We start from the raw sequence: 16,540 nt of genomic DNA, 5'->3' as shown, positions 1-16,540 counted from the left end.
TATCGGGGCTCAAGAACAGAGTAGTTAGGACACTCCGTCTAATGAGGCTATCATCTCTCAGGAATTCCTGTGGCCACTTTCTTCTTGAGATGAGGAGGATCTATCGGAAGACCTGGCACTCTGAGCTGGGCCTTGATCCCAAACAGCTCTCGCTGGCTTCCACATTGGCTTGCTTATGAGTGTCTTTTGGCTCTCTGCATTCAGATTTTCTCTTACCTCTAAGATCCTTCACACACACACCCCACCCCCGCCCCACTATCCTTGTGACATAGTATACTTCCCAAGGAAGAATTCCAGAAACATTTTGACCAAGTATTGTCGCAATAAAAGACTCACCCAACTAGCTCACTATGACTTTGAATTGACTGGATATTACATGGATGTCTGTTATGACAGTTTAAAAATCAGCCCCATGACTTTATCTTATATATTAAGTAGTCATTTGTTCCTTCTGTGATTTCTACAACTTAATAGGTGTGGAATTTATGGCCCCAAAAGCAAAAACAAAACCATTGGGTAGGCATGGTGCACATATCTGTAATCCCAGCTACTTGGGATGAAGAGTTAGGAAGATCACCTGGGCAAAAGTGAAAGGCCTTGTCTTAAAAACCATGGGAAGAAATGGCAGAGGACGAAGTTCAGTCCCCAGTACTGCAAAAATCAATAATATTTCTGTATGCAGTGTAATAATGTGAAATAAATTTAGTGAGTTTCTAGGGTGGTACAACCGTTTTGTCACCCTAGAAGATCCCTCATGGTGTGTGTGTGTGTTGCTTTTGTAAATAGTTCTGTGTTTTGGTCTGCTTTGTTTCCTATCTATGAATACTCTAAGGACAAGAATCATATCTTTGGTTAATGTTTTGTCCCCAAATCCTCAAGAAATTATCTCATACATATAGGCCTAATAATTCAACTGAAATATTGCTATCCTGGCCTGTTTAAGCTTTTATTGCAACGCACGTTTCTAGGAATCAAATTTGGTACCAAAACAACAACAACAAAAAAAAAAAAACCCTTTTCAATGACTCTTTCTCTCATCCAAGGAGACCCTGGGCTACACACATGCAAAGCTGGCCTAACTGGTGACTGCATGATGGCATCTTACAAGCTGTTTAGACTCCTAAGCCAGCTCTTAGGAAGAGGATGGATCCTGCTTACTCATAACTCTTCCTTTTGAAGAAAAAAAAGAACAGAGACAGCATCCTCTCTTCTGTTTGCCCAATACACATGGGCTTCAGTGCACTGGGAGTTGGGAAAGCAAATTATTGTTTAATAAGCACACTTTTATTATACCTTCTATTTGACTATGAATAATTAACCAGTTAAATATTAAATAATTAACAGAGTAAAATAGATTAAAAACAAGCTCATAAATGTCTTCTATATTTTATCTTCTCTCTTCAAAGCCAAAAACTGCCAACCATAATTATAAAGTTAGTATTATAGCAGTAATTACTATTTCTTGGCCACCTACTTTGTACCAGGCATGCTATTTTTATCACCAAGCAAAATATGATTATTAATACCAGTTTGCAAGTGAGAACATAAATGATCAAAAAGAAAATTGCCCACGGTTATTTTGCTGATTATGGTAGAGCCAATGTCTGGACCAACTCTTCTACTCCACCATTCCACATATCTGTAGTGGACATGGGGTTCTCCCAAATGCATCCCAGATTGTCTGTGGAAAGGAGTACAGAAATAGGTTACATAGAAAACAGGATGTAGATGTGATTATCATCTTCTTTTTTACTGAACCTCAAACCCATGTTCTTCCTGTCTGTTTCAAGTAATGCCATCCTTTCCTTTAACTACACGTGAAAGAGCAGTTTGATAATTGCAAACTGTGGTCAGTTCACAGATTAATTATAAGTTATTAGTCTATTCAGAAGGCTAATTTCTCAGTGCTTATGCTACCACTAAAAGGTATCCTATGAGTCAGAAAGAAGATGACAGTGGCACAATTAATTACATGACTTCGCTTGTGAACAGGTCACAAATCTTCTCCTGTGAACCCAAACTTAATGTAATTTATCTCAGGAATGACACAAGATAGTATCAGGATAATGACAAAGGATAGTACTGGCTCAGATGCAGCATTTGAGAAACCCTCTCAATGTTCTTCAAGTTGTTTATCCTTTTAGTTAGACATTTAAAACTATACCAGTTACTGCTTCTCATCAGGAGCACACAGTTGTGAGAGAGCCACTAACCAGAAGGTGAGTGATTGCCACCGGACCTTATGGAGAAATCGTCATCACCTGTGTTTAACCAGTTCTTCAGCTCCTGCACCTGAGCTCTGCACAGCCAACCCGTCTGCTTTAGTTTCTGAGGTCCATATATAATATGCTAATTTCACATTCTAACAACATATTAATTCTATAAACAATCCCCAAACTGAAGATCCAGAATTATAGTGTGTTTTATACATATGTGATAAAAGTAAACATTGAAAACCAGGTAAATCAAAAAAATAAATTTTAGAAATGTATGGATTTTACCAAGGTTCCAACTGACTGAAACAAATACGCACTTGATACACCAAACAAGGGACTAAGGGGAGAGGGCTCTCCTATGTTTCTTCCCCAGAATGGAAAATGGGAACAAGCAGACCTGAACCTACAAGAAAGCTGGGAAGTCCAAAATGAAAGCCTTGAGCTTGAAAACAGATATTTGGAGCAACTGTGTCCTAACTTTCTTCTGTATTCTTACATCTTGGTGGAGAGTCCAGTGTTCCTAGGGACAGCTGAAGGGAAGAGGTGACAGTTGGGGCCTCCGGAGGCATGGGATTCGTGTCCTTACAAGTAGCACTTACTGTAATGAGAAGGAAGTAAAGAAAGGCCACACACTGTGTGGCCTCAGCTTTTCAGAATGGGAGTATTAAGAGCCCAGGAGCAAGTGTGACTGCAGGCCTCAGGTGCACTCCCTGTTTCCAGTTTGAAAGCCTTTTGTGTTTTGTGTTTGCCCAGCTATAAAAGCCAAATTCGTTGTGGCTTCTCAACGTGATCCCATTGATCTCTACTTCATATTATTCCTGATGAGTTCCCTCACCAAAGGCACAGGCCCTGGCAGTGCAAGGAATGCCAGTGTGCCGGACTGAGATCTCCCCACCCAGGGAAAGATGTCCAGGAAATACAGGTAGTTCCCCACTCCCCATATCTGTGGGTTCCACACTGATGGATTCATCTAAGCACAGTTCAAGTATATATTTTTTTAATTCTGTAAGTATTTTATTTATCATTGAAGAAAAAAAAAACACAGCAGCAAGTTCTGTGTTGGCTTCAATATCAAGCATATTTTTAAAATTAGATTTTTTTCTAATTCACAAAGCAGCACAGCATAAGAATTATATATAGCATTTTTATCATCTATATTATATTGCATATATTATGCTGTATATTACTTAAAGCTGCTTTAAGCCCCAACATCTGAAAAAATATAAAGAAATTAAATAGAAATTTTTAAAAAAGAAAACCATCATATCTCTCTCTCCTTGAGAAAAATGTTATGACTGTCACATATGAAACCTTCTTGGCCAAGAAACACAAACTAAGAACTTAACCTAGAGATGAGAAAGGCAGTTTTGAAAAACAATGTTGACAGGTCCTTTCTAGCCACAGTTTAATTTTTGGGATTTAGCACTGTTAAAATCAAAACTTTCTCAGTTGTAAATGGTATGGAGGGGGGAAAGATGAGTTAAAGTAAACAGGGCTATGTGGGTAGAGTCTTTGCAAACATAATGCCATTTTATAGAAGAGACCCTGATGGCTCTGGAATCAATACCATGTGTAAACGGAGAGATGATCCATTTATCCATTGAGAGGCATCTGGGTTGGTTCCCTATCTTATGTATGATAAACAGTGCTGCAGTGAACATGGTTGTGTTGGTAGCTTTAATATGGCCCTGTTTGTGGTCATTTGGGTAAGCGCTGGGTCATAGGGGAGCTCTATGTTTAGTCTTTTGAGGAACCTCCATGTTGCTTTCCAGAGTAGTTGAACAAGTTTACACTCCCACCAACCATGTAGCCGTGTTTCCTTTTGGCCACATCCCCACCTGCATCTGTCATTAGATTTCTTGATGATGGCCATTCTAACTGGGGTGAGGTAGAATCTCAATGCTATTTTGATTGTATTTCTTTTATTTTTAAATTTTTATTGTCAAGGTGATGTATAGTTACATATGTAAGGCAGTGAGTACATTTCTTGCCAAACTTATTACACTCTCCCTCATTTTCCCCCCACCTTCCCTTTTCCCCAATGTGCCCCCCCACCAGAGTTGTAAAGTTGGTTTACAACATATTGTCTTGTAAGTATTGCTGTTGCATTGGTTTGCCTTTTACCCTTTGTCTCACCATTTGAAATTCCCCTTTCCTTCTCTAATTTAGATAAACATACATGCCCAGAGATGTTGAACACTTCTTCATGTGTTAATTGGCCATTCTTCATTCCTGTTCAGAAAAGTCTCTGTTTAATTCTTTAGCTCACTTTTTAATGGGGTGGTTGGTTTCCCGAGGATTTGTTTTTGGGGGATTTAAATTTTTGAACTCTAAATATTTTAGATATGAGGCCCTTTTCTGTTGAATAGCTAGTGAAGATCTTCTCCCGATCTGTGGGCTTTCCATTTATCTTGCTATCTATGTCCTTTGCCATGCAGAAGCTCTGCAGTTTAATTCATTCCCATTTGTCCAACCTTTCTTTGACTTGCTGTGTTTCTGTGTCTTTAGTAAGAAAGTTTTGGCCTGTGCCAAAGAGCCCTAGTGTTCCCCCTATTCTTTCCTGTAGTATTTTCAGGGTATCTAATCTTACATTGAGATCTTTGATCCATTTGGAGTTGATTCTGGTGCAGGGTGATATATACACATCCATCTTCAATATTCTATACATGTATAGCCAATTCTGCCAGCACCATTTGTTGAAGGGGCTCTCTTTCTTCCATCCTGGATTTTTTTTTTTGGGGGGGGGGGTTGGCTCCTTACTAAAGATTAGATGGCCATAGGGGTATGTGTGTGTGTGTGTGTGTGTGTGTGTGTGTGTGTTCATTTTTGGGTCTTCAATTCTATTCCACTGGTCCTCGGGACTCTTCTTGTGCCAGTACCCAGCTGTTTTCATTACTACAGCTTTGTAATAGAGATTGAAGTTTGGTATTGATATTCCCCCAGCACTCTTCTTCTTGCTAAGGGTTGTTTTTTGCTATTTTTGGGTCTTCTATTATTCCATATGAATTTTTTGATTGCTTCTCCTGTTTCCTTAAAGAATGATGTTGGGATATTGATGGTTATTGCATTGAATTTGTAGATAGCTTTAGGCAGTATTACCATTGACACATGTTAATCCTCTTAATTCAGGAACATAGGAATGGATCAAGAAAGTGTGGTACATGTACAGACTTCTATGCTTCCATCAGGTAGAATGACATTGCCCCATTTGTAAGGAAATGGAAAGACCTGGAAAAAGTATTAAGCAAAGTAAGCCAGACCCAAAGAAATGTAGGTTGCACGGTTTCCCTCATTTGTAATAACTAGAATATGGCTATGGTACTCTTAGCAGAGGATCACAATAGCACATTCTTTAGGTGCATATGGCCATATGTAATGAAGCGTACCAAAATGAACTCCAAGAATTTGAAATAAGAGGTTCTTTTTATGTACTGTTTCAGTTATTTCGATTTTTTTGTTCTTGTTTTTCATATCCTTTGTCTTGTATGTAAGTTTATCTGATCCGCAGACGGGAAGGGGAATCACAGAAACAGTAGGACAAAAGCTGAAATAATGCAACAATGATTTCACTAGATACTGTGTTGGATATGAACTTCACAACTTAGGGGAAGGGGTGTGGGGAGGGGAAAGAGGGAGAAAATGAGGGAGGGGGTAACAGTGTTCATAAATAAATGTACTCATTACCTTACTTACATAACTATAATCCCTCTGTTCATCACCTTTACAGTAAATAATTTTTTAAATGAATCCCAAAATTGAACTATATAACTTGAGGATAGGGATGGATAGCATGGGGTGGGGGGTGGGGGAAGTGGGGGAGAAAAATGGAAGGAGTAACACTGATCAAGATGCTTTGTCTCATAACCTGATTTATAGAGTTGTAGCCTACTTGTACAATTACTTAATAAAGTTACATTAAAAAGTCTTTTAGAAATTGAGGGATGAGGGATTGGCCCGATTCCTCAGGCTTTTTGTTTAACGAGACAAGATTTCACTGTGTTTTTTCCCCCTAAACAAAATTTTAGTAGTCTTGCTGGTTATTTGCTTAGTTGTATTCATGTTCAGATCAGTTGCTATTTTGTTTCTTGGCCTTGTACCAGCTTAAGCTCTAGGATGAAAATAAGAGTTTTCAAGGTACTTTTGTTTTTTGCCAGCAGGTACTCTTTTTTTCAGAAAATGTTCTGTGATTAATTGCTACCTATCGTTGCTTTGACTTGTATTTGCCAGTCTGCGAAACCTGAGTTGAATGCTGTTTCTCAAACTGATCCCGCTGACCCTCCACTTTCTTATCCCTGATGGTGAACATCATTGCAGGGCTCCACAGTCCTAACACTGCACTGTACTTCTTATTTTCCCACCCTTGGCCCTTCCATGTCAGAGCCCAAGAGTAAGAACATTACTGAATGTTCATTGATTGAGAGAGAGGCCAGCTTAGAGGCTTAGGTTGTTTTGGGTAGTGTACCCCAGCCTTCCCCATTTGACCCTAGAATTCCTCTCTGGGGGCCAGTGCGGTGTCTTCCCCAGGAATGCCAGGCATGCCTCTGTGGCTTAACAAGCAGGACATGCTCTTCGGTTCCATTAGGAGGGAGTATTTCTCCACTATTCCTACTCCCAGGGGGGTGCTGGGCCCCTTGGCCCAGCCCAGGAAGTGTTGTCTCCCTTCCCAAGATGGCAGTGCTCCTGTGAGCAGCTGGGCATTGGAGGACTGGTAGGGTAATAAAATGATCATACTGTGTCAGTAGTGGCACTTGTCTGATAAGTGTGATAACGGGAATAATGTGTGCGAAGGAACTGAAAAGCCAAGTGATTATCCTGGTTCAGAAACTGAAAACAAAGGCCTGCTCTCTTCTGCAGTGGCATTTTACCTTTCATGCCAAAATGGCAGAATTAATCCAGGATCTTATTTAGGAATAAAAAAAAAAATACTTGTGAGTACCAGGAGTTTGGGGGCGAAGAACAGCTGGTTGCCAGGCTCTTCCGCAGGCCTCCATGTTGGCAGAGGTGCGGAGCGATGGAGGGAGGGACAAGAAGTCGTTTAGCTTCTCTAACTAAAGCCCAGAAATAAATTATCTTCCTCATTTTAGAGACAGGAATTCTGAACATTCACGGAACTATTAAGTGTGAAAGAAGAGGTTTTGATGAAAGATCGGAGGCTAGGCATAGTGGCTTAGTCCTATAATCCCAGCCACTCAGTAGGCAGAGACAGGACAAGAATGGTTTCAGGTCAGCCTGAGCTAAAACAGCTGCAGGACATCATCTCAACCGATTAAAAACAGAGTGCCATGGTGGTGTATACCTGTTCTTCCGGGAGAAAACACCCAGAAAGTAGAGGTAATCCAGCAAACTTCCTACACTGCTACATGGCAGGAGTAGACCACCACACCCAGCTTTTTATTGAGTTAGGGTCTCACATACTTTTTGTGTAAGCTGGCCTCAAACTGCTATCTTCCCAATATTACCTCCCCAGTAGCTGAGATTACAGATTACACTCAACCGTTTTATTATTCTTAAACTTTTATGTACATACAACATGACATAGATATTATGTATAATTAGTAACAAAACATCTTTTAGGGGTGAGTTAAGAAAAGAATGTTAGTGAGGATGTCCAAACAGCAGATATAAAAGGTCCTTTGGGAAAGCTGTTCACTGTGTTGAAATAGAGAAATAAAGAGAAGCTGGAGCTGGGTACAGTGTCAGGAAGGGTTTGCGTCCTCCAACTTGCCTGAGGGAAGAAGTCAGTGGAGAAGAAAAGACGGTCATTGCAAAGAGACCACTGGGGAAACCCATAGGGCTCTACCCAGGACAGAGAAGCAGGAGGCGGTGGGGGGAGATCCACCTGTGCTCAGCTCCTGTAACCAGCCTGCGGGGAAAGGAGGGGCGTGGGCATGAATACCAACAGATTTGTCCTTGGGGGACATTGAAACTGCAAAGATTTTTTTTTTTTTTCTGGTGAAAATGAGAAGAAGAACCAGGTGCCTTTGGCTCACTCCTGTAATCTTACCCACTCAGGAGGCTGAGATCTGAGGAACCTGGTTTAAAGTCAGCTCAGGCAGGAAAGTCTTTGAGACCCTTTCCTCCAACTAGCAACCCAAAAAGACAAATAGTTGGAGCTGTGACTCAAGTGGTAGAGCCCTAATTCGAGCCCTACGACTGGCACCAAGAGGGGGGAGGGGAGACTACCAGTTGTTTGTGAGAGAGGACAAAACTGAGGCTCCAGGAGTTACTGCACATAGGAAGGATATCTGGGGAGCCTGGAAGAGGGAACAGGAGACAGGACAGAAGTAAGTGAAGGATTACGGTCGCTTATGAAGGACCCGTATGAGCCAGTGTCTCCAGCCCACGCCACCGCCATGCGCCTTGCAGCCTTTTTCTGAGCAGCCCTGGTGTAGAGGCAGAAAAGACAGAATGAGGGCTTCATCCCAGCTTGGAAATTTTAGAATTTTTTTAGTGGCTCTAACAGTGATTACTACCGTGTAGAGATGGTCTTCAACAAGCCAGCCAAGATGTCTGTTAGGTGGTTAGGGTTGAGTTCAATGATGAGGAGAACACCATTTCTACCCTTAAAGTAGGAAGCTTAGCACTTTCTGGAAGCTTATTTTCTATTTTTTTTTCCTCTTGGATAAATTGTACATTAAACAGATTTTAACCTGAAAGTGTCAGTTAAAGTTGCCAGTATACAAAATGTCCTTTTGAGAACACTATTATTTGCTTTCTCTTTTATTCATTGCTATAGGACACTGGAAATAGTAGTTCATCTTTTTTATTTTATAGCAGTTAAACACACTGGACATACATAGACATGCTGATATATAGAAGAAAGAAAGCATAAGATAATTTGCACAAGATTAACATGGGCATGCTGGGGGTTGTATTGCAAGTCTGATGTTTAACCAAGTAATTAGTTTGTGTTTATCTGTTTTGTTCCCTAAGGATCACACAGTCTAAATTATTTAAGACAGAGAGTGACTGCAAAGGAAGGAAGCGACTGAGTAGCTGATTTAAGAGTGGGAGGGCCTTCAGGACGCATCAGACAGTCCACAGGGAGGAAAAGAAAAATCAGTTCAAGTGTTGGCAATCAATGACTCAACTTCCTCTACAAAAGATTGGCCACTCACAGCAAATACACATCCTAGCCAGTAATTTAAAGAGAAGAGAGGAATTATTGTGGAGGGGAGGAATGGGTCTACGGGAAAGCCAAATTGTAGGAAGGACAGGTCTATGGGGCTGAAGAAAACACGTGTATCTTTGTAGCTTTCTTAATTGGGTCGCAACAAGCAAGGTCAGATCTGACCACCTGGTCCACAAGTAGCCCACCCTTTGAGAATGATGACCAGAACCTTAACTCCATGGATGAAGTCCCATGTCACTCTGGCGGCACACCTGACAGTCCTGCTTATCAGCAGGGACAGTGAGACTCTTTGAAAATACTTAGGGAGCAAGAGGTGGGTGGGATGAGGAGCCGCAAATGGCCTCTGGGTCCTCCTTTGCTTTCCAGAGGAGCCTGGAGTGCAGACAGACTGGAGGACGCTTTGAAAGCTCATTTGCTTTACCTTCCTGCTGCCTGTGGCACATGTGTCACAGTGGACGGGGTGTCACAGGCCTGGGTGGTGTTGAGACATAGCTTCCCTCGGCTGTCTGTGTGGATACCGCCTCATCTGAGGCTCTAGGGAGGAGAGCTACCCCAGGAAAGAAAGCCTATCCTTGCCCAAATCGAGCAGAATCCCGTGCCAGCTTCTCACCCACCCGGAGATGAGGAAACAGCCTCCCTCAAGAGAGAATGTCTCAGTGTTCTTAAAATGAATGAATTACAGCTTCTGTGCTTGCTTAGGTTTGGATGGAAGCAAACCAAACACAGAGGGTGAGGTCCTGTCTGTCTACTTCATGTCGACTTCCTGGTCATTAGAAGTCATTTTAATCCTAGAAAACACTCATTAATGACAGTGTTCTTCCAGAAGAGGGGACTTAGGAAGAATACCGGAAGTGAATCAAACAGCCCCCTCTCTCTATTATGGTTTAGTAGCAGTGTCTGTCAAAAAGTACAGGACAGATTATTGCCTCTGAAGCTTGTTAGTTGTTAATACTTCCTTTAAAAACCTGACATCATGGCCTGGGGTGTAGCTCAGTGGCAAAGCGCTTGCCTAGCAAGTGCAACGTCCTGGGTTTGATCCCCAGTACCAAAAAAGAAAACACAAAAAATACAGTTTAAAAAAAAAAACCAACCAAAAACCTGACATCATTCTTTCTTTATTATATCTGTGGTTTGTTTTTTCACTGCACTGTTTGTTAGGTAGACCAAAGTGATGGATGGAACTTAGTGGGAATTTACTCTTTATTTCTAATTGTATAAATAGCTACTGTAATAAAGATCCCTCAAATTAAAAACACCTTTCTCCATTCCTTCAGAGACATCATGTTAATGTTGTGAAATAAATCTACAAACTCTCTTTTTATGGCATTTTCCATAGAACCTATACTACTGGGCTGTCTGAAATGAAAATGGGAATATGAGACTTTCCTAATATCTGGAGTGGCCAAGGAAGTGAGAATTGATCGCATTAAGAAAACAAATCATGAAAGTGGGGTTCTCATCCTTTAACACATATCTCTTACTACCTCTTCACTTCTGTCCTACTGGTGCCTTACCATGGCGTCTGGACAGCTGCCCTGCGTGCTCCTGACTGCATAGTCCTTATATCACAGTGCTCTTTGTTTTTATCCCCCTCCTTAGGAGATGACCTGGCTTCCACCACTTTCTGCTGTTCAAGCACCTGGCAAAGTAGAGCCAAGCAAATTTCCATTTCCAAATAAGGTGAGTTCTTGCAGCCCTGTGGGGACTGTGCTCTGCTGGTGTAGAGATTTGTAGTGGACACGGATGGAGCCTTCTCGGTCTTTCCCATGCCAGGATTCCTGTCCCAGGCATAAGAATCTGACCTTCGGCATTCTTTAAGCACACATTTATTCACCAGAAGGGAAGAAGCAAGCTGGCTGTCTTCCTTACCTGTTTCATTTTCTGCAGAATGTGATGCTTGTTAAACCTGTCATTTTCTCTAAAAACATTGGTGAGGTTGAAACACATCTTATAGTCACATCTTACAGTCACATTCAGTGGGATTGTTTGTCCTGGGGTCTTTTTTTCCTGAAAAGCTATTGTTAAATTAATGGTCTACTTAAAATGAATGTATTAGAATTTAGGATGTGATATTTAGGTTCTCTTGAATATCTTTTCTTAAAGCGTAACATGTTTTAAAGACCCAAAATGTAATTTTTATGCTAAGGAAAAACATAGAAAAACCACGTCACAAAATTAAATTGTACTAGTGTGTATTCCATCACACTATACATGCCAAACCAGAGATTACAAGCAAGAGTTTGAGTGTATACTTAGTCATTGCCCCTGTGACTTACACGTATATATCATCACGTGTAATTTTTTAACTTTTAAGTGTATTCCAAGCACTTTTTCATAGTTGATTTCTTCCAGATTGCCATAATACATAAATATCATTGGTGAATAACAATATTACAACCTTCTACAGTGAATTATTTGAAATAATTACTCATTACTCTTATCACAAGAATAAAGTCCAGTCTAAGAGTCGATTTTTACCTCCCTTAACAAAGTATTTTTGAGGATCTTCTAACTAGCCTATAGAAATTTTCATCCTCTTCTAAAGAGCAACAAAATATTGTGTGGTACAGGTTTGCTACGATTGATTTAAAGCAAGCTCCTTTTGATGGGCATTGAGATTGCTTATGGTCTATTATTACAAATTCAGTTACTGCAGCCCATTTGTGTGTGCCTCTTCATAGCCTGCCACAATCAAGTGCCCCAATCAGGGCACCTGGAGCAGTAGTCATAGCCCCAGAGCCTTGAAAAGCCACATTTACACTTGGCTGTAATTCAGGAGTTCTTTTTCTGTATCATAGCCAATGATTAATATTATCGGGGATTTTATCATTGTGTCAGTGTGATGGATGAAAAGTTGATACCTCATTGTTCTAATTTGCATTTCCCCAATTACTTCCAGGCCTGAGCAGTGACTGTTTTCCTTTGCAAATTGCCCATTCATATCCACTGCCACTTCATAAAAATGATTTGTAGGAGCTCCTTATATCTTATTCATTTGTCTATTACGTATAATGGAACCATTTTGTAACCTTATTTATGTGCCTTTGATACCAGAAAAGTGTTTAATTTTCAGGTTAGTGGGGGAAAAGTCTCCCTTTTAAAGACATGCTAACAGTAGTCTCTATTTTATCCTAGTTCTTTTGTATGTTTTTAGGTTTAAAAGTACATGCGGATGGTATAGAATAAGACGCTGTCTTTTTAGTAATTCTTACTATCAGTACATTAGCTCATTTATTCTCCCACTAGTTTGAAATACCCCATATACCAATCGTTGAATGTCACATGAATACACAGATTTATTTCAGGATTCTTGATCCTATTTTTTCAGTATATTCATCTAATTTTTCCCAATCATTTATTGTTTAGAAACTGAGACAAGGAGAGTAAAACACGCCTGTCTTCTCATATATCCAAAGGGCTGATGTAAAAGAATCACTTGATTCCGAAACTTTGAGACTAGCCTCGGCAACATAGCAAAACCACTTCTCAAAAAGAAAAGACCAGGTGTGGTGACTTATGCCTGTTATCCCAGCGACTTAGAAGACAGAAAGAGATACGAAGAACAAAGTTCAGTGGCACACCATCCAAAAATTTTAGCAAGATCCCAGCTATATAATTAGGAGGAATTATAGGTAGAAGGATCTTGGACCATGGCTGGTTCCAGCAAAAGCATAAGGCTCTGGAACATAACTGAAGCACAAAGGCCTGATGGTGTAGTTCAAGACTTTCGAGAGTGTTCAGAACCCTAAAAAAACAAAATTGGGACCAGCTCCACATTTTCAATAAAGGATCAAATAGGAAATTGTTTATGTCTCGCTGACAACACCTAATAAATGAAGTGGAATCGCATTGTTAATCTTAAGTGGAACGCATCTGAAGTTCTTAGGCTTGTACTTCTCTGAATACAGGCAAATTTTGCTAAATAGTTTCTGCATTATGTATTTCCAGTAACGTCACCTTGCCACACTTAGAACAAAATGAATATTTGCATATGATTTGACAAAAAAAAATACCTGTCCAAAATATAGTCAAAGAAGCATGGTTAAATATGCATATCTGTGATAGGTTTTGATATAATTGGGTACACCCCAAAGGAAGTTTTGTTGTGACTTCCTCTAAATGTCCTTTTTCATATAAACACTTAAGAAAAAGCAGTAACTTTACTCTAGAAAAGAAAGTGGGATTTTATCTCATTACTATAGACCAAGCACAGTAGTAAATACTTGTAATCTTTGCCCTTAGGAGGAGAAAGGCAGAAAGATCTCAAGTTAGAGACCAGCCTGGGATACATAATAAGTAATAGGACAATGTGAACTAAGACTTTGTCTCAAAAACAGACAAGCCAGGAATCATTAAGTGCAAAATTTTCATTTTGGTAATTCTATTGAGTTACTGACAAAACGTATATATTTAAAGCAATGAGTGTGATGTTTCAATATTTGCATATATTGTAACATAAGTAATCATCACAATACGCTAATCAGTATCTATCCCACCTCACATAGTTCTTTTTTTGTAAAATGATCACTGCTGTCATAAGGAATGTAAGGAATCTCCAGAGACAAGCCCTTCTAGCATATCTTCCAATCCAAATTTTAAGCATGCAATATTATCAATATGATATTGCTAACTGTAGTCACATTCCTGGTATATTATGCTGCATATCATTCATATGCATGACATGCAGGTAGATGTGTTGTGTGTACGATATGTGTGATATGTACACCGATATCATATGTATGTTTATGTGATATAGGTATCATATATTATAAACTTTACACTGACTGAAATAAGCCAGACAAAGAAAGAAAAATACTGTATGACTTCACTTATATGTAATAGCCATAGTAGCCAAACCTGTAGAAGTGGGGATATAATAATAGCAGGAATATAGTGCAATGGTTATTAGGAAACATTGGTCAGAGTACAAACTTCCAATTCTGCAATACAAATACGTTCTAGAAATTCATTATACTCTACAATTTTCATGAAACTCTTTCACCTCTAGGACTGTTTACCTTGCCCAAGAAAGAATGAATAAGTGACTTTACAAAGGTGAAGAGCATTGAATGATTTTAATAGTGTTTTTCAAGTGGCTCGGTATAAGTACTGATCATGTATCTTATACCAATGAAACACAGTGGCATGGTTCCTGTTTCTACCACACATTTAATGCCTTGATAGAATACACACCTGCTGTCTTGCACTGTGAAGGTCAGCGCTCTAAAATCAGCTACACTGAGAAAAGTCAGGGTACGGGCAGGGCTGCCTTCCTTAAGAAAGCTTCAGGGAAGAACCCTGTCTTGCAGGCAAAAGCACAACTTCCAGAAGTCTCCTTCCTTACTCAGGATGCACTATCACTATCACCACTGCGTCCTGTGTCACATCCTTGACCCTCCTGCAGTCCTCTTGTCCTAATTTGGACCCCTGTGGTTATAATGGCTTCCATGAATAATCTCCTACCCCAGAAGTATTCATGGAGTTACTTCTGCAAAGTCCCTTTCTCCAAGTGAGATGACATATTCACAGCTCATGGGAATTAGTAGGCAGCTATCTTTGGAGCGCCAGTATTTTGCCTAGTGCAAAGGTGGTTATTAATTTTCACAGTGAGTACCTCCTTTTGTGTGTTTGTCTTATGATTCTAGGAGGCGAACCCAGCTAGGGCCTTGCATATGGTAGATGGGCATACTATACATATAAGTCCTGTGGTGTAACTCTTTTAACCTTTGTCTTGACAAAATTGATACGTTGACAGATGGACATTGCAGCTGATTGATTAGACTATTAAAGTTTGAGTTCATCATTGCCTAAGTGTTGGGCTAGAATTGTTTCTGGAATTTGAGAGGCAAAAATCCCCCAAATGACTGCCACATAATGAAATGTGGCCTTACTAAGATTAAAGGGGCCTTTTGATCTCACAAGGAAAAGTTGATTTTACTGAGCATTCTAAATTTCCAGGGCCACTAAATTGATTAGCTCAATACTTACAATAATTTCCTCATTCTATCAGAATATTAAAGGACCTAATACATAGTAAAGTCAATTGATAATGGACTTGGCTATTATTTTTTAATTCTCTGAGGACTGAATTTGAAGTCAGAATTCCATAGACAAACACTACCAGGCCCTGCAGCCTCATTCTTCAAATCTCAAAAGTAATTGGATTTGCTAAAGAAAACAGTGCTTTAAATTGGCTGCCATTACCAGGTATCCAACCAGGAGAGAAGAAAATGAATTTCCTCTGCCCTTTTCCTTTTCATTTCCATCAATCTCCTAAGTTTTGAAATGCAAATAAATAACTCAAGAAAGGTGTCGGATGTCTTCCTTATTTCAGAAGGGCTGTGTCCCAGCCCATTGGAGTTTCACAAGCATTTCAGGTGGCTGTAAGTCTTTTGGCATTAGACTTGGTCTGGAGTTACTCTTGTTGAGTACTTTTTATAAAGCTTTATAGAGAAGAATTCCAGCATCAGTACAGAATCCACAATTCTGCCTTTCTCTTTATAACCTAGGATGATAAAGAAAGCCAGTGAATGTCAAGAGAAATGCTTGGGAGTTGGAAAGTTTACTATATATCTCCCTCTTGGTTGCTAGCATGCACCAAAAACTACAAATAAACTTCATACCAGATGTTTGCACTAAAACTTCATGTTTAACATTAGCTAAAAATAAACGATTACAATTTTTATTACATAATGTTGAAAACTGTCAGTTATTGTTTTTGGTAACGGATGGTAAATGGAAGATGAAATCTACAGACAGCGTAGAAGTATTAACTCTAGGGCCCACAGTTTTTGTCACCAATGAAAGCCTTATAAAACTAACATGTTCAGAAAATTTAAATACAAAGGAATGAAGAAAACACAGCAGTCTACCTGGTGAATGTCACTGTAGATATCCTCATGCTAATAGCATTCATCCAAAATAGGCCATTGTTTTGAAGATTGAATTTTAGTCTATCTTTCAAGAGCAATATTTTATCATCATATAACTTTCCAAAATCTGAACCTCAGAGTAAGATTTTTTTTGGGGGGGGGGCCAGTCCTGGGGCTTGGACTCAGGGCCTGAGCACTGTCCCTGGCTTCTTCTTGCTCAAGGCTAGCACTCTGCCACTTGAGCCACAGCACCACTTCTGGCCATTTTCTGTATATGTGTTGCTGGGGAATCGAACCCAGGGCCTCATGTATACGAGGCA

General features: G+C 39.9%; 1 protein-coding gene across 3 annotated transcripts in view; it reads left to right on the top strand.

Moving 5' to 3' along the window:
* Aff3 (AF4/FMR2 family member 3) overlaps nucleotides 1-16,540 on the top strand; it is a 478,613-nt gene that overhangs the window by 318,858 nt on the left and 143,215 nt on the right. For all 3 annotated transcript variants that reach the window (XM_048352397.1, XM_048352395.1, XM_048352398.1), the window contains one exon: nucleotides 10,948-11,028. In XM_048352397.1, coding sequence (XP_048208354.1) covers nucleotides 10,948-11,028 — 81 coding nt within the window. The remainder of the gene's footprint in view (nucleotides 1-10,947; nucleotides 11,029-16,540) is intronic.

This window comes from Perognathus longimembris, chromosome 8 (genome assembly GCF_023159225.1).
Source record: "Perognathus longimembris pacificus isolate PPM17 chromosome 8, ASM2315922v1, whole genome shotgun sequence".
Lineage (NCBI taxonomy): Eukaryota > Metazoa > Chordata > Mammalia > Rodentia > Heteromyidae > Perognathus > Perognathus longimembris.
This window is presented reverse-complemented; position numbering and strand designations above follow the sequence as displayed.